At 53.5% G+C, this 23,437-nt stretch overlaps 1 protein-coding gene across 1 annotated transcript; it reads left to right on the top strand.

The window, feature by feature from the left end:
* The first annotated feature begins 16,638 nt into the window (after positions 1–16,638).
* On the top strand, positions 16,639–23,348 carry NAA80 (N-alpha-acetyltransferase 80, NatH catalytic subunit). Its single transcript, XM_073562553.1, has 2 exons — positions 16,639–16,721; positions 21,486–23,348. Exons 1-2 carry the CDS (start codon positions 16,699–16,701, stop codon positions 23,080–23,082), a joined length of 1,620 nt encoding a protein of 539 aa, XP_073418654.1. The 5' UTR covers positions 16,639–16,698; the 3' UTR covers positions 23,083–23,348.
* Positions 23,349–23,437: the final 89 nt, after the last annotated feature.

Here is a 23,437-nt window from a genome sequence, read left to right on the forward strand (position 1 = left end):
ATCCTCCAGAGCTGCAGTCACTATTCTGCTGTTACCATAGGTCTTATCCTCCAGAGCTGTGGTCACTATTCTGCTGTTACCATAGGTCTTATCCTCCAGAGCTGTGGTCACTATTCTGCTGTCACCATAGGTCTTATCCTCCAGAGCTGCAGTCACTATTCTGCTGTTGGTGTCTTATCCTCCAGAGCTGCAGTCACTATTCTGCTGTTACGTTGGTGTCTTAACCTCCAGAGCTGCAGTCACTGTTCTGCTGTTACGTTGGTGTCTTATCCTCCAGAGCTGCAGTCACTATTCTGCTGTTACGTTGGTGTCTTATCCTCCAGAGCTGCAGTCACTATTCTTCTGTTACGTTGGTGTCTTATCCTGCAGAGCTGCAGTCACTTTTCTGCTTTGTCTTATCCTCCAGTCACCTCCAGAGCTGCTGTCAATATTCTGTGGCTACATATGGTCACAGCCGGAGCTGCAGTCGCTATTCTGCTGTTACGTTGGTGTCTTATCCTCCAGAGCTGCAGTCACTAATCTGCTGTTACGTTGGTGTCTTATCCTCCAGAGCTGCAGTCACTATTCTTCTGTTACGTTGGTGTCTTATCCTGCAGAGCTGCAGTCACTTTTCTGCTTTGTCTTATCCTCCAATCACCTCCAGAGCTGCTATCAATACTCTGCGGTTACATATGGTCACAGCCGGAGCTGCAGTCACTATTCTGTATGGTCACGTGACGATACGATGTGCACTCTCAGTATGAGACTTCGCGTTGCGGCTCAGGATTGGTGTCATCTGTTAGCCTATGTTCCCACCATCAGGAAATAAGTATTTGACCCCCTGCTGATTTTGCACGTTTGCCCACTGACACAGACATGAACAGTCTATAGATTTAAGGGTCGGTTACTTGTAACATTGAGAGATAGAATATCAAAAATAAAATCCAGAGAATCACATTGTATAAATTATAGATATTTATTTGCATTTTGCAGTGAGAAATAAGTATTTGATCCCTCTGGCAAGCAAGATTTAACCCCTTAGTGACGGAGGCAATTTTTTAAATTCTGACCAATGTCACTTTATGTGGTGATAACTCTGGAACAAATCCCAGTGATTTTGTGTTTATTTATAAAAAATATCTGAAATTTGACAAAAATGTAAAAAAAAATGCAAATTTCAAACTTTGAATGATTATCTCTGTAATCCAGATAGTCACAGCACCCAAAGACATTGATTCCCCTCATGTCTGCCGTAGATCAGCACCGTCGGTAAAACGCTCATCTATTTTGTTTGCCTTTTAGGCGGTTTAACAATGCAGCAGGAATTTTTCATTTTTTCAAGGAAATTTACGAAATTTATTTTTTTGAGGGACCTATATCCAGGTGTGAAATGACTTTGGGGGTCCTATATACTGGAAACCCCCAAAAGTGATACCATTTTAAAAACAGCGCCCCCCCCCCCGACATATTCAAAACTTCTGTCAGCTAGTTTATTAACCCTTCGGGTGATTTTCAGGAATTAATGCAAAGTGGTACAGCGGGAATGAAGAAATGTTTGTTTACCACCTAAATGTCGCCGACTTCTGAACGGACCGCTGTAGCCGGAGACTCTGAGGCCGCTACGTGGTCATGGACCGCTATGGCAAACCTCAGGACCGCACAATCATGATCTCGGTGTGTCAGACTAAAGTGGAAGCCCCCACAATCTATTAACCATTTATTTGATGTAGTCACTTTTGACAGCAGCAACTAAGGGGTGACCATATGTGACAGTCTCGATGTTTTGTGACTGTTGGGTGGAGGCTCCATGGTGAAGTCCGGGTGAGAAGATACGGAGGAGGAGAATCTGCTCACCTGGGAGGGGTGCGGATCCGGCACTGCTCTGATGAGAGGAGTAGTTCAGCAGGATCCTCACACTGCTCCTCCCGCTACAGCCAACAGAGCGGCTCACTACAACAATCATGAGGCACAAAATAAGAAAACCCCGTTGTGGCTGTCAGGATGGAGACGAGGGTGAGACGCTGCCGACGACAGCCAGCAGCTATTACCAGCAACGCATTTTACAGCAGATTTCTCCCTCAATCACACGGAGAAGCAGAAAAATAGTTACCGACCGGTGATAAACGCCTCGCCGTCCTGTAATAAACGCCTCACCATCCGGTAATAAACGCCTCACTATCCGGTAATAAACGCCTCACCATCCGGTAATAAACACCTCGCCATCCGGTAATAAACGCCTCACCGTCCGGTAATAAACGCCTCACCAAACGGTAATAAACGCCTCGCCATCCGGTAATAAACGCCTCACCAAACGGTAATAAACGCCTCGCTGTCCGGTAATAAACGCCTCACCAAACGGTAATAAACACCTCGCCATCCGGTAATAAACGCCTCGCCGTCCTGTAATAAACGCCTCACCATCCGATAATAAACGCCTCGCCGTCCTGTAATAAACACCTCACCATCCGGTAATAAACGCCTCGCCGTCCTGTAATAAACGCCTCACCATCCGGTAATAAACGCCTCGCCGTCCTGTAATAAACGCCTCACCATCCGGTAATAAACGCCTCGCCGTCCTGTAATAAACGCCTCACCATCCGGTAATAAACTCCTCGCCGTCCCGTAATAAACGCCTCACCGTCCGGTAATAAACGCCTTGCCGTCCGGTAATAAACGCCTCACCATCCGGTAATAAACTCCTCGCCGTCCGGTAATAAGTGCCTCGCCGTCCGGTGATAAACGCCTCGCCGTCCGGTAATAAACACCTCGCCGTTCGGTAATAAACGCCTCGCCGTCCGGTGATAAACGCCTCGCCGTCCGGTAATGAAATCCTCGCTGTCCTGTAATAAACGCCTCACCAAATGGTAATAAACGCCTCGCCATCCGGTAATAAACGCCTCGCCGTCCGGTGATAAACGCCTCGCCGTCCGGTAATAAACACCTCGCCGTCCGGTAATAAACGCCTCGCCGTCCGGTGATAAACGCCTCACCGTCCGGTAATGAAATCCTCGCCGTCCTGTAATAAACGCCTCACCAAACGGTAATAAACGCCTCGCCATCCGGTAATAAACGCCTCGCCGTCCGGTAATAAACGCCTCGCCATCCGGTAATAAACGCCTCGCCGTCCTGTAATAAACCCCTCACCATCCAGTAATAAACTCCTTGCCGTCCGGTAATAAACGCCTCGCCGTCCTGTAATAAACGCCTCACCATCCGGTAATAAACGCCTCGCCGTCCTGTAATAAACGCCTCACCATCCGGTAATAAACGCCTCGCCGTCCTGTAATAAACGCCTCACCATCCGGTAATAAACTCCTCGCCGTCCGGTAATAAACGCCTTGCCGTCCTGTAATAAACGCCTCACCATCCGGTAATAAATGCCTCGCCGTCTGGTGATAAACGCCTCGCCGTCCAGTAATAAACACCTCGCCGTCCGGTGATAAACGACTCACCAAACGGTAATAAACGCCTCGCCATCCGGTAATAAACGCCTCGCCGTCCGGTAATAAACACCTCGCCGTCCGGTGATAAACGCCTCACCAAACGGTAATAAACGCCTCGCCATCCGGTAATAAACGCCTCGCCGTCCGGTAATAAACACCTCGCCGTCCTGTAATAAGCACCTTGCCATGCTGTACTGAACGCCTCACAGTCCGGTAATAAACGCCTCGCCGTCCGGTAATAAACTCCTCGCTATACTGTACTGAACGCCGTCTGGTGGTAAACGCCAGGGCTGTGGAGTTGGTAAGCCACAGTTGCGACTCCGACTCCTGGATTTTATCAGGCTCCGGCTCCGACTCCTTCATAAATGGCCAATTCATAACAACAAATTTACTGTTGTAAAATATTAAACATCGTGCTTATTCAGTTTCTCACCATCATATAAGTAATCAGACCACTTAGAGCAAAAACTACATTTATTAGAATACAATTAGAATATAGCAAATAACTTTTATAAACTTTTCTAAACTGTAAGTAAATATGCAATAAACACTTTTATGCAGTTAATAAGAAGAAATCTATAAATTTGTCCTCAGAAAAAGTATTGCCTCTGTCAGATCCTCCTTCATGGATGCCCTCAAATCTGATCTAATTATTTTGAGAGCAGAGAACAACCTCTCTACACTAACTTGTGCTGGTGGCAAAGCAGTAACCACTCGGGCAACATCTCTGACAATGTCAGGATACAGAGGAATCGCTTGTTGCACTGTTATTTTTGATGAACGGTCAAATTTCTCAATTTCTTTTAGTGCACATGAAGAATTCTGCTGAAATGTACTGGCTGTGTTCCTTGATGGGGATGACTCTTCTTCTATGCGGGAACGCTTTGCACGGTCCTTGTGATCCAAATATTTTTCGAAATTAAATTCTTCATCAGTTGATGATGAGGGTGAAGATGTGGCAGGACGACCAAATTCTTCTTGTTCCTCCTGACTGTTCTGCAACCCTTTCATCCTTACTGCTATTTCAAACAGAGCTTCTTTTCCTTTACTTAGCTGTTGATCATCTAGAAGAATCCGATGCATTGGGTCTACATAAACAGCTGCCAAAAGAATGTTATTTTGTAATAGTAGCTCCTCTCTCCGTTTCATTGATGTAGCAATGCCACTTGCAATTAACCCTCCTCTTTGGGACAGGCGAAACATCAGGTTCTTCCACTCCTTTAAGAAAATACCTGGAGTTAAGTCCTCTGCTTGTAATTTTTTAGTCACTGTAAATGGGTGCTCTAGCAATTTTTCCAGCTCAGTCACCTGATTCCACTGACTTTCATTTAGCGTCAGTTGAGGGTTAGCCATGTCTACAAGAAAGGTTTTCAGTTCAACCAAGCGCTGAATCATTAAGTAAGTACTGCCCCATCGTGTGGCTTGATCAATAATTGCCCCTTTTCCAGCACGTCTCTTCAAAATTGAGTCAACTTTAGGGGTTCTGGCAACAGTAGCCAATTTTCTCACCTTGCCAATCAGTGCAGCAGCATGTCCTTCTTGCAGACTGTCTCTTATAGCCAGCTGTAGCGTATGCACAACACAGCGCATGTGATGAATGAAAGAACATATTGACACAGTTTCAACAAGATCATCTAAACTATCATGTTACTGTTCATCTGAAGCAACTTCAGTTTGCTCCTCAGTTACAATACTGTGTTCCTCTATTTCAAACATTTCTGTGTCTGTGGACCCAGAATGTTCTTCTAGCTGCTGGTCACCATCATTACTCTCATTCATTAGCTTAATAGTACTTATCATATTTGAAGCATTGTCAGTTACGACAGAAAGAACTTGCTCTTTTTTCAGTTCATAGTCTTGCAGAACCTTTTCCACCAAGACCTGGAGAAACTCACTGGTGTGATGAGCTTTGGTGTCTTTTACTGCCAATGTCTTGGTAACTATTTCATTTTTGTCACAAACAAATCGGACATTGATGGCAAAATAGTTCACTCTGTGACGTGTGCAGGCATCCATTTTAAGAAACAGAAAGCGTCCCTTGAGAGTTTTTTTAAGTTCTTCCTTTTGTTTAAAAGCTTCTTCGATTACTAATTTTCTAATACTCTCTCTCTCTCCAGAGAAACACCAAGCTTGCGGGCCATTTCCCCATTCAGACACATAAAAGCTGGTCGTGAAAATAATGAAATAGGCACACTATCCTTTACAACAAGCTCTATGATCTGTTTTTTAAATGTATCTACTGTCATTGTCACAGTAACTTTGTCGCTGACAAAATATCTTGCAACTGATGGCTGCAAAGTTCTCTGCTCCTTTGTTTGGCTGGAAGAGCTGGGCACTGGTTCATTGGTTTGGATGCAGTCTTTCTCATCCACTGCTTTCAGTACTTCTGGATGAAAGCGCTGTAAATGTCTCTTTAGATTAGAAGCTCTGGTAGGAGCATTTTTATCTTTGCCTGAATATGCACTCATCTTGGCTTCACAGCATTTGTTTTCGTCTGGATCATTTGTCATACACTGACAGACATAATGTTTTCTATCTTGAGTGATGGTGAAATGTTCAAATACAGCTGATTTAATGTGATGCTTCTTTGACATTCTCAGGTTTTTAATTCTGCATTCACAATCCAAATGACAATTGTTTTTCCTAAAAACAATTGTACAAAATTATTGCCAGGTCATGCAACTGATATAGTGGTCAGTAATACTGTTATTATTCCTCATGTACTCACAGTTAACTGATGCAAAGTTTGTTGAAAGGATAATACTTCTTACAGTCTTCCTCTTCTGAGTAGCAGGCAGCTGTGAGATGCTTGGAAGACGCACACCTAGTATGATCTAGTCTAGAGGAGGAGCTTTACTACTAAGAATTTGCAACACATTTTCACTTTCAGTTTCATACATTGTAAGTAGGGGGGTTGGGGCAGCATGAGGTTAACCAAGTATAAAATTAGATAAGGGCAGTGGAGAACAGTGACACAAAAGAAGTAAGAAATGTCTCTATCTCCAGCAGAACTGCTTATCACTGTTGTTCATAGTTTGATAGAACATATATATTTGAGTAACATTTATAAAATTCATATGAAAGTTCAATCCTGAAATATTAATCCATTTTTTTTAAAGCTGGAGTCGGAGTCGGTACATTTCTACCGACTCCGACTCCACGACTCCGACTCCACAGCCCTGGTAAACGCCTCGCCATCCTGTGGTAATAAACGCCTCACCGTCCGGTAATAACGTCTCACCGTCCGGTAATAAACGCCTCGCCGTCTGGGGGTAATAAACGCCTTACTGTCCGGTCGTAATGAACGCCTCACCGTCCGGTAATAAACGCCTCACCGTCCGGTAATAAACGCCTCGCCATCCGGTAATAAACGCCTCGCAGTCCTCGGATAATAAACGCCTCGCCGTCCGGTGGTAATAAACGCCTCACTGTCCGGTGGTAATAAACGCCTCGCCTTCCGGTAATAAACGCCTCACTGTCCGGTGGTAATAAAGGCCTCGCCGTCCGGTGGTAATAAACGCCTCACTATACTGTAATGAACGCCTCGCCGTCCTGTAATAAACGCCTAGCCGTCCTCTGGTAATAAATGCCTCACTGTCCGATGGTAATAAACGCCTCGCCGTCCGGTAATAAATGCCTCACTATACTGCAATAAACGCCTCGCCGTCCGGTGGTAATAACGCCTCACCGTCCGGTAATAAATGCCTCACTATACTGTAATGAACGCCTCACTGTACTGTAATGAACGCCTCGCAGTCCGGTAATAAATGCCTCACTGTCCGGTGGTAATAACGCCTCACTGTCCGGTGGTAATAATGCCTCGCTGTCCGGTGGTAATGACGCCTCACTGTCCGGTGGTAATGACGCCTCGCTGTCCGGTGGAAATGACGCCTCGCTGTCCGGTGGTAATGACGCCTCATTGTCCGGTGGTAATAACACGTCACTGTCTGGTGGTAATAACGCCTCGCTGTCCGGTGGTAATGACGCCTCACTGTCCGGTGGTAATAACGCCTCGCTGTCCGGTGGTAATGACGCCTCACTGTCCGGTGGTAATAACGCCTCACTGTCCGGTAATAACGCCTCGCTGTCCGGTGGTAATGACGCCTCGCTGTCCGGTGGTAATAACGCCTCGCTGTCTGGTGGTAATAACACCTCGCTGTCCGGTGGTAATGACGCCTCTCTGTCCGGTAATAACGCCTCACCGTCCGGTGGAAATAACGCCTCACCGTCCGGTTGTAATAACGCCTCCCTGTCCAGTGGTAATAACACCTCGCTGTCCAGTGGTAATGACACCTCCCTGTCCGGTGGTAATAACGCCTCGCTGTCCGGTGGTAATGACACCTCACTGTCCGGTGGTAATAGACGCCTCACTGTCCGGTGGTAATAACGCCTCGCTGTCCGGTGGTAATAACACCTCGCTGTCCGGTGGTAATAACGCCTCGCTGTCCGGTGGTAATGACACCTCACTGTCCGGTGGTAATGACGCCTCGCTGTCCGGTGGTAATGACGCCTCGCCGTCCGGTGGTAATGACGCCTCGCCGTCCGGTGGTATTAACGCCTCACCGTCCGGTGGTAATAACGCCTCACCGTCCGGTGGTAATAACGCCTCACCGTCCGGTGGTAATAACGCCTCGCCGTCCGGTGGTAATAACGCCTCGCCGTCCGGTGGTAATAACGCCTCGCCGTCCGGTGGTAATAACGCCTCGCCGTCCGGTGGTAATAACGCCTCACCGTCCGGTGGTAATAACGCCTCGCCGTCCGGTGGTAATAACGCCTCACCGTCCGGTGGTAATGACGCCTCACTGTCCGGTAATGACGCCTCACTGTCCGGTGGTAATAACGCCTCACTGTCCGGTGGTAATAACGCCTTCACTGTCCGGTGGTAATAACGCCTCACTGTCCGGTAATAACGCCTCACTTTCCGGTGGTAATAACGCCTCACTGTCCGGTAATAACGCCTCACTGTCCGGTGGTAATAACGCCTCGCTGTCCGGTAATGACGTCTCGCTGTCCGGTAATGACGCCTCGCTGTCCGGTAATAACGCCTCACTGTCCGGTGGTATTAACGCCTCGCTGTCCGGTGGTAATGACGCCTCGCTGTCCGGTGGTAATGATGCCTCACTGTCCGGTGGTAATAACGCCTCACTGTCCGGTAATAACGCCTCACTGTCCTGTGGTAATAACGCCTCGCTGTCCGGTGGTAATAACGCCTCACTGTCCTGTGGTAATAACGCCTCGCTGTCCGGTGGTAATAACGCCTCACTGTTCGGTGGTAATAACGCCTCGCTGTCCGGTGGTAATAACGCCTCGCTGTCCGGTGGTAATAACGCCTCGCTGTCCGGTGGTAATGACACCTCACTGTCCGGTGGTAATAACGCCTCGCTGTCCGGTGGTAAGGACGCCTCGCTGTCCGGTGGTAATAACGCCTCACTGTCCGGTAGTAATGCCTCGCTGTCCGGTGGTAATGACGCCTCGCTGTCCGGTGGTAATAACGCCTCGCTGTCCGGTGGTAATAACACCTCACTGTCCGGTGGTAATGACGCCTCTCTGTCCGGTAATAACGCCTCACCGTCCGGTGGAAATAACGCCTCACCGTCCGGTGGTAATAACGCCTCCCTGTCCGGTGGTAATAACGCCTCGCTGTCCGGTGGTAATGACACCTCCCTGTCTGGTGGTAATAACGCCTCGCTGTCCGGTGGTAATGACACCTCACTGTCCGGTGGTAATAGACGCCTCACTGTCCGGTGGTAATAACGCCTCGCTGTCTGGTGGTAATAACACCTCACTGTCCGGTGGTAATAACGCCTCGCTGTCCGGTGGTAATGACACCTCACTGTCCGGTGGTAATGACGCCTCGCCGTCCGGTGGTAATGACGCCTCGCCGTCCGGTGGTAATAACGCCTCACCGTCCGGTGGTATTGACGCCTCACCGTCCGGTGGTAATAACGCCTCACCGTCCGGTGGTAATAACGCCTCACCGTCCGGTGGTAATAACGCCTCGCCGTCCGGTGGTAATAACGCCTCTCCGTCCGGTGGTAATAACGCCTCACCGTCCGGTGGTAATAACGCCTCGCCGTCCGGTGGTAATAACGCCTCACCGTCCGGTGGTAATAACGCCTCACTGTCCGGTGGTAATAACGCCTCACTGTCCGGTAATGACGCCTCACTGTCCGGTAATGACGCCTCACTGTCCGGTAATGACGCCTCACTGTCCGGTGGTAATAACGCCTCACTGTCCGGTGGTAATAACGCCTCACTGTCCGGTAATAACGCCTCACTGTCCGGTGGTAATAACGCCTCACTGTCCGGTAATAACGCCTCAGTGTCCGGTGGTAATAACGCCTCGCTGTCCGGTAATGACGTCTCGCTGTCCGGTAATGACGCCTCGCTGTCCGGTAATGACGCCTCGCTGTCCGGTAATAACGCCTCGCTGTCCGGTGGTATTAACTCCTCGCTGTCCGGTGGTAATGACGCCTCGCTGTCCGGTGGTAATGATGCCTCACTGTCCGGTGGTAATAACGCCTCGCTGTCCGGTGGTAATAACGCCTCGCTGTCCGGTGGTAATACCGCCTCACTGTCCGGTGGTAATAACGCCTCGCTGTCCGGTAACAACGCCTCGCTGTCTGGTGGTAATAACGCCTCGCTGTCCGGTGGTAATAACGCCTCGCTGTCCGGTGGTAATAACGCCTCGCTGTCCGGTGGTAATAACGCCTCGCTGTCCGGTAATGACGCCTCACTGTCCGGTGGCAATAACGCCTCACTGTCCGGTAATGACGCCTCACTGTTCGGTGGTAATAACGCCTCGCTGTCCGGTAATGACTCCTCACTGTCCAGTGGTAATAACGCCTCACTGTCCGGTAATGACGCCTCACTGTCCGGTGGTAATAACGCCTCGCTCTCCGGTAATGACGCCTCACTGTCCGGTGGTAATAACGCCTCACTGTCCGGTGGTAATAACGCCTCGCTGTCCGGTAATGACGCCTCGCTGTCCGGTGGTAATAACGCCTCGCTGTCCGGTGGTAATAACGCCTCGCTGTCCGGTGGTAATGACGCCTCGCTGTCCGGTGGTAATAACGCCTTGCTGTCCGGTAATAACGCCTCGCTGTCCGGTAATAACGCCTCACTGTCTGGTGGTAATAACGCCTCGCTGTCTGGTAATAACGCCTCACTGTCCGGTGGTAATAACGCCTCGCTGTCCGGTGGTAATAACGCCTCGCTGTCCGGTGGTAATAACGCCTCGCTGTCCGGTGGTAATAACGCCTCACTGACCGGTAATAACGCCTCGCTGTCCGGTAAAAACGCCTCACTGTCCGGTAATAACGCCTCACTGTCTGGTGGTAATAACGCCTCGCTGTCCGGTAATAACGCCTCACTGTCCGGTGGTAATAACGCCTCGCTGTCCGGTGGTAATAACGCCTTGCTGTCCGGTGGTAATAACGCCTCACTGTCCGGTAATAACGCCTCGCTGTCCGGTAATAACGCCTCACTGTCCGGTAATAACGCCTCACTGTCCGGTGGTAATAACGCCTCGCTGTCCGGTAATAACGCCTCACTGTCCGGTGGTAATAACGCCTCGCTGTCCGGTGGTAATAACGCCTCACTGTCCGGTGGTAATAACGCCTCGCTGTCCGGTGGTAATAACGCCTCGCTGTCCGGTGGTAATAACGCCTCGCTGTCCGGTGGTAATAACGCCTCACTGTCCGGTGGTAATAACGCCTCGCTGTCCGGTAATGACGCCTCACTGTCCGGTGGTAATAACGCCTCACTGTCCGGTAATGACGCCTCACTGTCCGGTGGTAATAACGCCTCGCTGTCCGGTAATGACGCCTCACTGTCCGGTGGTAATAACGCCTCACTGTCCGGTGGTAATAACGCCTCGCTGTCCGGTAATGACGCCTCACTGTCCGGTGGTAATAACGCCTCGCTGTCCGGTGGTAATAACGCCTCGCTGTCCGGTGGTAATGACGCCTCACAGTCCGGTGGTAATAACGCCTCGCTGTCCGGTGGTAATAACGCCTCACTCTCCGGGGGTAATAACGCCTTGCTGTCCGGTGGTAATGACGCCTCACTGTCCGGTGGTAATAACGCCTCGCTGTCCGGTAATGACGCCTCACTGTCCAGTGGTAATAACGCCTCGCTGTCCGGTGGTAATAACGCCTCGCCGTCCGGTGGTAATAATGCCTCGCCGTCCGGTGGTAATAACGCCTCTCTGTCCGGTGGTAATAACGCCTCACTGTCCGGTGGTAATAACGCCTCACTGTCCGGTGGTAATAACGCCTCTCTGTCCGGTGGTAATAACGCCTCTCTGTCCGGTGGTAATAACGCCTCACTGTCCGGTGGTAATAAGGCCTCTCTGTCCGGTGGTAATAACGCCTCACTGTCCGGTGGTAATAACGCCTCACTGTCCGGTGGTAATAACGCCTCTCTGTCCGGTGGTAATAACGCCTCACTGTCCGGTGGTAATAACGCCTCGCTGTCCGGTAATGACGCCTCACTGTCCGGTGGTTATAATGCCTCTCTGTCCGGTGGTAATAACGCCTCACTGTCCGGTGGTAATAACGCCTCACTGTCCGGTGGTAATAACGCCTCACTGTCCGGTGGTAATAACCCCTCACTGTCCGGTGGTAATAACCCCTCACTGTCCGGTGGTAATAACGCCTCACTGTCCGGTGGTAATAACGCCTCACTGTGCGGTGGTAACAACCCCTCACTGTCCGGTGGTAACAACGCCTCACTGTCCGGTGGTAATAACGCCTCTCTGTCCGGTGGTAATAACGCCTCTCTGTCCGGTGGTAATAACGCCTCACTGTCCGGTGGTAATAACGCCTCACTGTACGGTGGTAATAACGCCTCACTGTCCGGTGGTAATAACCCCTCACTGTCCGGTGGTAATAACCCCTCACTGTCCGGTGGTAATAACGCCTCTCTGTCCGGTGGTAATAACGCCTCACTGTCCGGTGGTAATAACGCCTCACTGTACGGTGGTAATAACGCCTCACTGTCCGGTGGTAATAACCCCTCACTGTCCGGTGGTAATAACGCCTCACTGTCCGGTGGTAATAACGCCTCTCTGTCCGGTGGTAATAACGCCTCACTGTCCGGTGGTAATAACGCCTCACTGTACGGTGGTAATAACCCCTCACTGTCCGGTGGTAATAACCCCTCACTGTCCGGTGGTAATAACGCCTCACTGTCCGGTGGTAACAACCCCTCACTGTCCGGTGGTAACAACGCCTCACTGTCCGGTGGTAACAACGCCTCACTGTCCGGTGGTAATAACGTCTCTCTGTCCGGTGGTAATAACGCCTCACTGTCCGGTGGTAATAACGCCTCACTGTCCGGGGGTAATAACGCCTCTCTGTCCGGTGGTAATAACGCCTCACTGTCCGGTGGTAATAACGCCTCACTGTCCGGTGGTAATAACGCCTCTCTGTCCGGTGGTAATAACGCCTCTCTGTCCGGTGGTAATAACGCCTCACTGTCCGGTGGTAATAACCCCTCACTGTCCGGTGGTAATAACGCCTCACTGTCCGGTGGTAATAACCCCTCACTGTCCGGTGGTAATAACGCCTCACTGTCTGGTGGCAATAACGCCTCGCTGTCCGGTAATAACGCCTCACTGTCCGGTAATAACGCCTCTCTGTCCGGTAATAACGCCTCTCTGTCCGGTAATAACGCCTCACTGTCCGGTAATGACGCCTCACTGTCCGGTAATGACGCCTCACTGTCCGGTAATGACGCCTCACTGTCCGGTAATAACGCTTCACTGTCCGGTAATAACCACTCACTGTCCGGTAATGACCCCTCACTGTCCGGTTATGACGCCTCACTGTCCGGTGGTAATGACGCCTCACTGTCCGGTAATGACGCCTCACTGTCCGGTAATGACGCCTCACTGTCCGGTGGTAATGACGCCTCACTGTCCGGTAATAACGCCTCACTGTCCGGTAATAACGCCTCACTGTCCGGTAATGACGCCTCACTGTCCGGTAATAACCCCTCACTGTCCGGTAATAACGCCTCACTGTCCGGTAATGACGCCTCACTGTCCAGTAATAACCCCTCACTGTCCGGTAATGACGCCTCACTGTCCAGTAATAACCCCTCACTGTCCGGTAATAACGCCTCACTGTCCGGTAATAACCCCTCACTGTCCGGTAATAAAGCCTCACTGTCCGGTGGTAATGACGCCTCACTGTCCGGTGGTAATGACGCCTCACTGTCCGGTAATAACGCCTCACTGTCCGGTAATAACGCCTCACTGTCCGGTAATAACCCCTCACTGTCCGGTAATAACCCCTCACTGTCCGGTAATGACGCCTCACTGTCCGGTAATAACCCCTCACTGTCCGGTAATAACGCCTCACTGTCCGGTAATGACGCCTCACTGTCCAGTAATAACCCCTCACTGTCCGGTAATGACGCCTCACTGTCCAGTAATAACCCCTCACTGTCCGGTAATAACCCCTCACTGTCCGGTAATAACGCCTCACTGTCCGGTGGTAATGACGCCTCACTGTCCGGTAATGACGCCTCACTGTCCGGTGGTAATGACGCCTCACTGTCCGGTGGTAATGACGCCTCACTGTCCGGTAATGACGCCTCACTGTCCGGTGGTAATGACGCCTCACTGTCCGGTGGTAATGACGCCTCACTGTCCGGTAATGACGCCTCACTGTCCGGTAATAACGCCTCACTGTCCGGTAATGACGCCTCACTGTCCGGTAATAACGCCTCACTGTCCGGTAATGACGCCTCACTGTCCGGTAATAACGCCTCACTGTCCGGTAATGACGCCTCACTGTCCGGTAATGACGCCTCACTGTCCGGTAATAACGCCTCACTGTCCGGTAATAACCCCTCACTGTCCGGTAATAACGCCTCACTGTCCGGTAATAACGCCTCACTGTCCGGTAATAACGCCTCACTGTCCGGTAATGACGCCTCACTGTCCGGTAATAACGCCTCACTGTCCGGTAATAACGCCTCACTGTCCGGTGGTAATAACGCCTCTCTGTCCGGTGGTAATAACGCCTCTCTGTCCGGTGGTAATAACGCCTCACTGTCCGGTGGTAATAACCCCTCACTGTCCGGTGGTAATAACGCCTCACTGTCCGGTGGTAATAACCCCTCACTGTCCGGTGGTAATAACGCCTCACTGTCTGGTGGCAATAACGCCTCGCTGTCCGGTAATAACGCCTCACTGTCCGGTAATAACGCCTCTCTGTCCGGTAATAACGCCTCTCTGTCCGGTAATAACGCCTCACTGTCCGGTAATGACGCCTCACTGTCCGGTAATGACGCCTCTCTGTCCGGTAATAACGCCTCACTGTCCGGTAATGACGCCTCACTGTCCGGTAATGACGCCTCACTGTCCGGTAATGACGCCTCACTGTCCGGTAATAACGCTTCACTGTCCGGTAATAACCACTCACTGTCCGGTAATGACCCCTCACTGTTTGGTAATGACGCCTCACTGTCCGGTGGTAATGACGCCTCACTGTCCGGTAATGACGCCTCACTGTCCGGTAATGACGCCTCACTGTCCGGTGGTAATGACGCCTCACTGTCCGGTAATAACGCCTCACTGTCCGGTAATAACGCCTCACTGTCCGGTAATAACCCCTCACTGTCCGGTAATAACCCCTCACTGTCCGGTAATGACGCCTCACTGTCCGGTAATAACCCCTCACTGTCCGGTAATAACGCCTCACTGTCCGGTAATAACCCCTCACTGTCCGGTAATGACGCCTCACTGTCCAGTAATAACCCCTCACTGTCCGGTAATAACGCCTCACTGTCCGGTAATAACGCCTCACTGTCCGGTAATAACCCCTCACTGTCCGGTAATAACCCCTCACTGTCCGGTAATGACGCCTCACAGTCCGGTAATAACCCCTCACTGTCCGGTAATAACGCCTCACTGTCCAGTAATAACCCCTCACTGTGCGGTAATGACGCCTCACTGTCCAGTAATAACCCCTCACTGTCCGGTAATGACGCCTCACTGTCCGGTAATAACCCCTCACTGTCCGGTAATAACGCCTCACTGTCCGGTAATGACGCCTCACTGTCCAGTAATAACCCCTCACTGTCCGGTAATGACGCCTCACTGTCCAGTAATAACGCCTCACTGTCCGGTGGTAATGACGCCTCACTGTCCGGTAATGACGCCTCACTGTCCGGTGGTAATGACGCCTCACTGTCCGGTGGTAATGACGCCTCACTGTCCGGTAATGACGCCTCACTGTCCGGTGGTAATGACGCCTCACTGTCCGGTGGTAATGACGCCTCACTGTCCGGTGGTAATGACGCCTCACTGTCCGGTAATGACGCCTCACTGTCCGGTAATAACGCCTCACTGTCCGGTAATGACGCCTCACTGTCCGGTAATAACGCCTCACTGTCCGGTAATGACGCCTCACTGTCCGGTAATAACGCCTCACTGTCCGGTAATAACGCCTCACTGTCCGGTAATAACGCCTCACTGTCCGGTAATAACCCCTCACTGTCCGGTAATAACGCCTCACTGTCCGGTAATAACGCCTCACTGTCCGGTAATAACGCCTCACTGTCCGGTAATGACGCCTCACTGTCCGGTAATGACGCCTCACTGTCCGGTAATAACCCCTCACTGTCCGGTAATAACGCCTCACTGTCCGGTAATAACGCCTCACTGTCCGGTAATAACCCCTCACTGTCCGGTAATAACGCCTCACTGTCCGGTAATAACGCCTCACTGTCCGGTAATAACGCCTCACTGTCCGGTAATGACGCCTCACTGTCCGGTAATAACCCCTCACTGTCCGGTAATAACCCCTCACTGTCCGGTAATAACGCCTCACTGTCCGGTAATAACGCCTCACTGTCCGGTAATAACGCCTCACTGTCCGGTAATGACGCCTCACTGTCCGGTAATAGACTGACACATCACAGTTTTGATTTTCCCCAGTTTTTGCTTCGCGCTCTGGCAGCGATTGTAGCCTCAGGCGGCGAAATACACAACGTGGCTCTCAGTTGTCACCACCGACAAACGAAGCAAAAATCTCAACCTGACAGAACCTGGAAGAAATAGGAGAAAAGACGGAGCACAATAACCGCCGGTAACGGGCGCGGACCGGAGCCGTGAGGAACCGACGCCACAGCCCCGCGGCTCCCTCTAGTGGCCGCACAGGCTGTGGCGCTGAAAAACCCAGAGCTCCCGGCATTCCTCGCGCTCCTCCCAGCTGACCCTGTGACGTGGCGATATCTGATTGGCCGGATAATCTGGACGCGCATGAAGGAAAGCGATGAAGCCGGGTGAGACCAAGTAGGGTAAAATGTGCGGGGGGCGACTGAGAGGAGCGAGACCCCGGATATAGCGTGTACACGGGACCCCCAGACTGAGAGGAGAGACCCCCGGATATAGCGTGTACACGCGACCCCCAGACTGAGAGGAGAGAGACCCCCGGATATAGCGTGTACACGGGACCCCCAGACTGAGAGGAGAGACCCCCGGATATAGCGTGTACACGGGACCCCCAGACTGAGAGGAGAGACCCCCGGATATAGCGTGTACACGGGACCCCCAGACTGAGAGGAGAGAGACCCCCGGATATAGCGTGTACACGGGACCCCCAGACTGAGAGGAGAGACCCCCGGATATAGCGCGTACACGGGACCCCCAGACTGAGAGGAGAGACCCCCGGATATAGCGTGTACACGGGACCCCCAGACTGAGAGGAGCGAGACCCCCGGATATAGCGTGTACACGGGACCCCCAGACTGAGAGGAGAGACCCCCGGATATAGCGTGTACACGCGACCCCCAGACTGAGAGGAGAGAGACCCCCGGATATAGCGTGTACACGGGACCCCCAGAGTGAGAGGAGAGACCCCCGGATATAGCGTGTACACGGGACCCCCAGACTGAGAGGAGAGACCCCCGGATATAGCGTGTACACGGGACCCCCAGACTGAGAGGAGAGAGACCCCCGGATATAGCGTGTACACGGGACCCCCAGACTGAGAGGAGAGACCCCCGGATATAGCGCGTACACGGGACCCCCAGACTGAGAGGAGAGACCCCCGGATATAGCGTGTACACGGGACCCCCAGACTGAGAGGAGCGAGACCCCGGATATAGCGTGTACACGGGACCCCCAGACTGAGAGGAGAGACCCCCGGATATAGCGTGTACACGCGACCCCCAGACTGAGAGGAGAGAGACCCCCGGATATAGCGTGTACACGCGACCCCCAGACTGAGAGGAGAGAGACCCCCGGATATAGCGTGTACACGGGACCCCCAGACTGAGAGGAGCGAGACCCCGGATATAGCGTGTACACGGGACCCCCAGACTGAGAGGAGCGAGACCCCCGGATATAGCGTGTACACGGGATCCCCAGACTGAGAGGAGCGAGACCCCGGATATAGCGTGTACACGGGATCCCCAGACCGAGAGGAGAGAGACCCCCGGATATAGCGTGTACACGGGACCCCCAGACTGAGAGGAGCGAGACCCCGGATATAGCGTGTACACGGGACCCCCAGACTGAGAGGAGAGACCCCCGGATATAGCGTGTACACGCGACCCCCAGACTGAGAGGAGAGAGACCCCCGGATATAGCGTGTACACGGGACCCCCAGACTGAGAGGAGAGACCCCCGGATATAGCGTGTACACGGGACCCCCAGACTGAGAGGAGAGACCCCCGGATATAGCGTGTACACGGGACCCCCAGACTGAGAGGAGAGAGACCCCCGGATATAGCGTGTACACGGGACCCCCAGACTGAGAGGAGAGACCCCCGGATATAGCGCGTACACGGGACCCCCAGACTGAGAGGAGAGACCCCCGGATATAGCGTGTACACGGGACCCCCAGACTGAGAGGAGCGAGACCCCCGGATATAGCGTGTACACGGGACCCCCAGACTGAGAGGAGAGACCCCCGGATATAGCGTGTACACGCGACCCCCAGACTGAGAGGAGAGAGACCCCCGGATATAGCGTGTACACGGGACCCCCAGACTGAGAGGAGAGACCCCCGGATATAGCGTGTACACGGGACCCCCAGACTGAGAGGAGAGACCCCCGGATATAGCGTGTACACGGGACCCCCAGACTGAGAGGAGAGAGACCCCCGGATATAGCGTGTACACGGGACCCCCAGACTGAGAGGAGAGACCCCCGGATATAGCGCGTACACGGGACCCCCAGACTGAGAGGAGAGACCCCCGGATATAGCGTGTACACGGGACCCCCAGACTGAGAGGAGAGACCCCCGGATATAGCGTGTACACGGGACCCCCAGACTGAGAGGAGAGACCCCTGGATATAGCGTGTACACGGGACCCCCAGACTGAGAGGAGAGACCCCCGGATATAGCGTGTACACGGGACCCCCAGACTGAGAGGAGAGACCCCCGGATATAGCGTGTACACGGGACCCCCAGACTGAAAGGAGAGAGACCCCCGGATATAGCGTGTACACGGGACCCCCAGACTGAGAGGAGAGAGACCCCCGGATATAGCGTGTACACGGGACCCCCAGACTGAGAGGAGAGAGACCCCCCGGATATAGCGTGTACACGGGACCCCCAGACAGAGGAGAGAGACCCCTGGATATAGCGTGAACACGGGACCCCCAGACTGAGAGGAGAGAGATCCCCGGATATAGCGTGTACACGGGACCCCCAGACTGAGAGGAGAGAGACCCCCGGATATAGCGTGTACACGGGACCCCCAGACTGAGAGGAGAGAGACCCCCGGATATAGCGTGTACACGGGACCCCCAGACTGAGAGGAGAGAGACCCCCGGATATAGCGTGTACACGGGACCCCCAGACTGAGAGGAGAGAGACCCCCGGATATAGCGTGTACACGGGACCCCCAGACAGAGGAGAGAGACCCCCGGATATAGCGTGTACACGGGACCCCCAGACTGAGAGGAGAGAGATCCCCGGATATAGCGTGTACACGGGACCCCCAGACTGAGAGGAGAGAGATCCCCGGATATAGCGTGTACACGGGACCCCCAGACTGAGAGGAGAGAGACCCCCGGATATAGCGTGTACACGGGACCCCCAGACTGAGAGGAGAGAGACCCCCGGATATAGCGTGTACACGGGACCCCCAGACTGAGAGGAGAGAGACCCCCGGATATAGCGTGTACACGGGACCCCCAGACTGAGAGGAGAGAGATCCCCGGATATAGCGTGTACACGGGACCCCCAGACTGAGAGGAGAGAGATCCCCGGATATAGCGTGTACACGGGACCCCCAGACTGAGAGGAGAGAGACCCCCGGATATAGCGTGTACACGGGACCCCCAGACTGAGAGGAGAGAGACCCCCGGATATAGCGTGTACACGGGACCCCCAGACTGAGAGGAGAGAGACCCCCGGATATAGCGTGTACACGGGACCCCCAGACTGAGAGGAGAGAGACCCCCGGATATAGCGTGTACACGGGACCCCCAGACTGAGGAGAGAGACCCCCGGATATAGCGTGTACACGGGACCCCCAGACTGAGAGGAGAGAGACCCCCGGATATAGCGTGTACACGGGACCCCCAGACTGAGAGGAGAGAGACCCCCGGATATAGCGTGTACACGGGACCCCCAGACTGAGAGGAGAGAGATCCCCGGATATAGCGTGTACACGGGACCCCCAGACTGAGAGGAGAGAGATCCCCGGATATAGCGTGTACACGGGACGCCCAGACTGAGAGGAGAGAGATCCCCGGATATAGCGTGTACACGGGACCCCCAGACTGAGAGGAGAGAGATCCCCGGATATAGCGTGTACACGGGACCCCCAGACTGAGAGGAGAGAGACCCCCGGATATAGCGTGTACACGGGACCCCCAGACTGAGAGGAGAGAGACCCCCGGATATAGCGTGCACACGGGACCCCCAGACTGAGAGGAGAGAGACCCCCGGATATAGCGTGTACACGGGACCCCCAGACTGAGAGGAGAGAGACCCCCGGATAAAGCGTGTGCACGGGACCCCCAGACTGAGAGGAGAGAGACCCCCGGATATAGCGTGTACACGGGACCCCCAGACTGAGAGGAGAGAGACCCCGGATAAAGCGTGTACACGGGACCCCCAGACTGAGAGGAGAGAGACCCCCGGATAAAGCGTGTGCACGGGACCCCCAGACTGAGAGGAGAGAGACCCCCGGATATAGCGTGTACACGGGACCCCCAGACTGAGAGGAGAGAGACCCCGGATATAGCGTGTACACGGGACCCCAGACTGAGAGGGGAGAGACCCCCGGATATAGCGTGTACACGGGACCCCCAGACTGAGAGGAGAGAGATCCCCGGATATAGCGTGTACACGGGCCCCCAGACTGAGAGGAGAGAGACCCCCGGATATAGCGTGTACACGGGACCCCAGACTGAGAGGAGAGAGAGACCCCCGGATGTAGCGTGTACACGGGACCCCAGACTGAGAGGAGAGAGAGACCCCCGGATGTAGCGTGTACACGGGACCCCCAGACTGAGAAGAGCGAGACCCCTGGATATAGCGTGTACACGGGACCCCAGACTGAGAGGAGAGAGAGACCCCCGGATATAGCGTGTACACGGGACCCCAGACTGAGAGGAGAGAGAGACCCCCGGATATAGCGTGCACACGGGACCCCCAGACTGAGAGGAGAGAGACCCCCGGATGTAGCGTGCACACGAGACCCCCAGACTGAGAGGGGAGAGACCCCCGGATGTAGCGTGCACACGAGACCCCCAGACTGAGAGGAGAGAGACCCCCGGATGTAGCGTGCACACGGGACCCCCAGACTGAGAGGGGAGAGACCCCCGGATGTAGCGTGCACACGAGACCCCCAGATTGAGAGGAGAGAGACCCCCGGATATAGCGTGCGCATGGGACCCCCCATATGTACGCCCCCATATGTAACGTGCGTACACATTGTCCCTCTGCCCCGTCCTCTTATTCTACCCGAGGACACAGCACTGGGCGCCCTTCCTCCCAGGGTCGGTATTGGGGCCTCTCTCTCCTGTGCGGTGACAGCTGTGCTCCTCCTGTGTCTTCATGTCTCTCCTCCTCTTTCCTATCACAGGGCGGCCGCTCCTGGCCATGTTGTGCTTGTGCCCCTTCACCGCCGTCCGGACCTCACGGCATCCTGCGCCGAGCTCCTGAACCAAACATGGAGGCGGAGTCTGGGGGCTCGTATGCACTCCCTAGAGCAGTCCTCAGAGGAGTTCCCTGTCTGTCTGGTGCTTATCGGGGCCCCGGAGGGCCCTGTCCTGGGTCACGCCAGACTGTGTAGGGTGGTGGGCCTCCCAGACAGCCTGTTTGTGGAGTCAGTTGTGGTTCACACTCAACTGCGTGGTAAAGGCTATGGACGGAAGCTAATGGAGGCCACTGAGAGGTACGCAAGAGAAAAGGGTTTCCGAAACATGTATCTGACCACCCACGACAAGCAGCACTTCTACCAGCACCTGGGGTATCGCTTCTCAGAGCCTGTGCACAACATGGGCCGTCTGAACAGCCTGCTGCCTGCCGCCATGATCCAGAGGATGACAGCATCTAGCGCGAGTTCAATGTCACACCACTACCCCATCTCCTCACCTGCATCTCCAGGTCCTCCACTCTCAACTCCGGCTCCTGATCTCTGCCCCATGCGTCCCCATGCTCCTGACCTCTGCTCCATGTCTCCACTACCACCTGCTTCTGAACCCTGTTCTACACCTGCTCCTGATCTCGGCTCCATGTTTCCACCACCACCTGCTCCTGACCTCAGCTTCATGTCTCCACCAACACCTCCTGACCTCTGCTCCAGATCGCCACCTGGTCCTGATCTTTGCCCCATATCTCCACTTTTGACACCCCTTCCTGACTTCTGCTCCACATCTCCACCACCTCCTCCTGATCTGTGCTCCATGTCTCCACCACTACCTCCTGATCTCTGCTCCATGTCTCCACCACTGCCACCTCCTCCTGATCTCTGCTCCATGTCTTCACCACCTCCTCTTGACCTCTGCTCCGCGTCTCCACCACTTGCTCCTCCTGACCTCTGCTGCACTTCACCACCACCTGCTCCTGACCTTTGCTCTACATCTCCACCACCTCCTCCTGACCTCTGCGCCACTTCACCACTTGCTCTTGACCTCTGCTCCACATCTCCTCTTCTACCTGTTTCTAACCTCTGCTCCACATCTCCACCACCACCTGCTCCTGGACCTTGGTCCACGCCTCCTCCTGACCTATGCTTGACTCCTCCAACATCTCCGCAGTCACCTGCTCATTACCTCTGCTTTGAGACTCCAACATCAACACCACTCCTTCCTGACCTCTGCTCCACACCGCGTCCACTGGCTCCTCCTGAAACCTTTTCCATGCCACCGCCTCCTCATAGACTCTCCTGTATGCCTCCACTACCTCCTCCTGGACTCTGTTCCATGCTGCCCTCTCCTGGACGGTCTTCCATGTCTCCACTACCTCCTCCTGGAACCTGCTCTGTGCCTCCACCACCTCCTCCTGGACCCTGCTTCGAGCCACCACCTCCGCCAACACCACCACCACCTCCTCTATTTAGACCCACATCACGTCCATCTCTTTCACCAGCAGATCACAGAAGAACTGGATTTTCCTTGCAGACTCCGTACCGGGACTTCCGTGGAGATCCAATATTTTGGATGAAAAAGTGTATCTGATGAGGATGTGGAGGCGCGGGAGGACCCTGCAGGACGTGACTATTCTGCAGACTCACGTGTGTGCCTTACCCTACGCTCCTGAAGATACAGGGGCGCATCCTGCCCTATAAACAGATGGTGTGAGCTTAGACTGGGAAGGATGAAGAGGCATCGAACCACGTTGCCTTGTCGAGTGCAGAACCACTCTATAAACTGGAAAAGGGTCTAATGTTACCTGCGGAAGTAGAGACGCCCTGTTATTAATAAACCGGCTGCTTTGTGTTTCACCAAGGGTCAAAATTACATCTTGATTTGTCCTAACTGCACGATCGGATCTGGGGGAGGGGACGATTGATGGGGGGTTGGACCTTATTTT

Source organism: Dendrobates tinctorius, unplaced genomic scaffold (assembly GCF_039654945.1).
Source record: "Dendrobates tinctorius isolate UK_male_01 unplaced genomic scaffold, ASM3965494v1 ptg000357l, whole genome shotgun sequence".
Taxonomy (NCBI): domain Eukaryota; kingdom Metazoa; phylum Chordata; class Amphibia; order Anura; family Dendrobatidae; genus Dendrobates; species Dendrobates tinctorius.

Bases quoted from the DNA above. Each gene is read 5' to 3' on its own strand.
- NAA80 (XM_073562553.1), top strand. From the start codon at position 16,699: ATGAAGGAAAGCGATGAAGCCGG. The intron at 16,722-21,485 runs GTGAGACCAAGT...TTCCTATCACAG, and splicing joins AAGGAAAGCGATGAAGCCGG to GGCGGCCGCTCCTGGCCATG.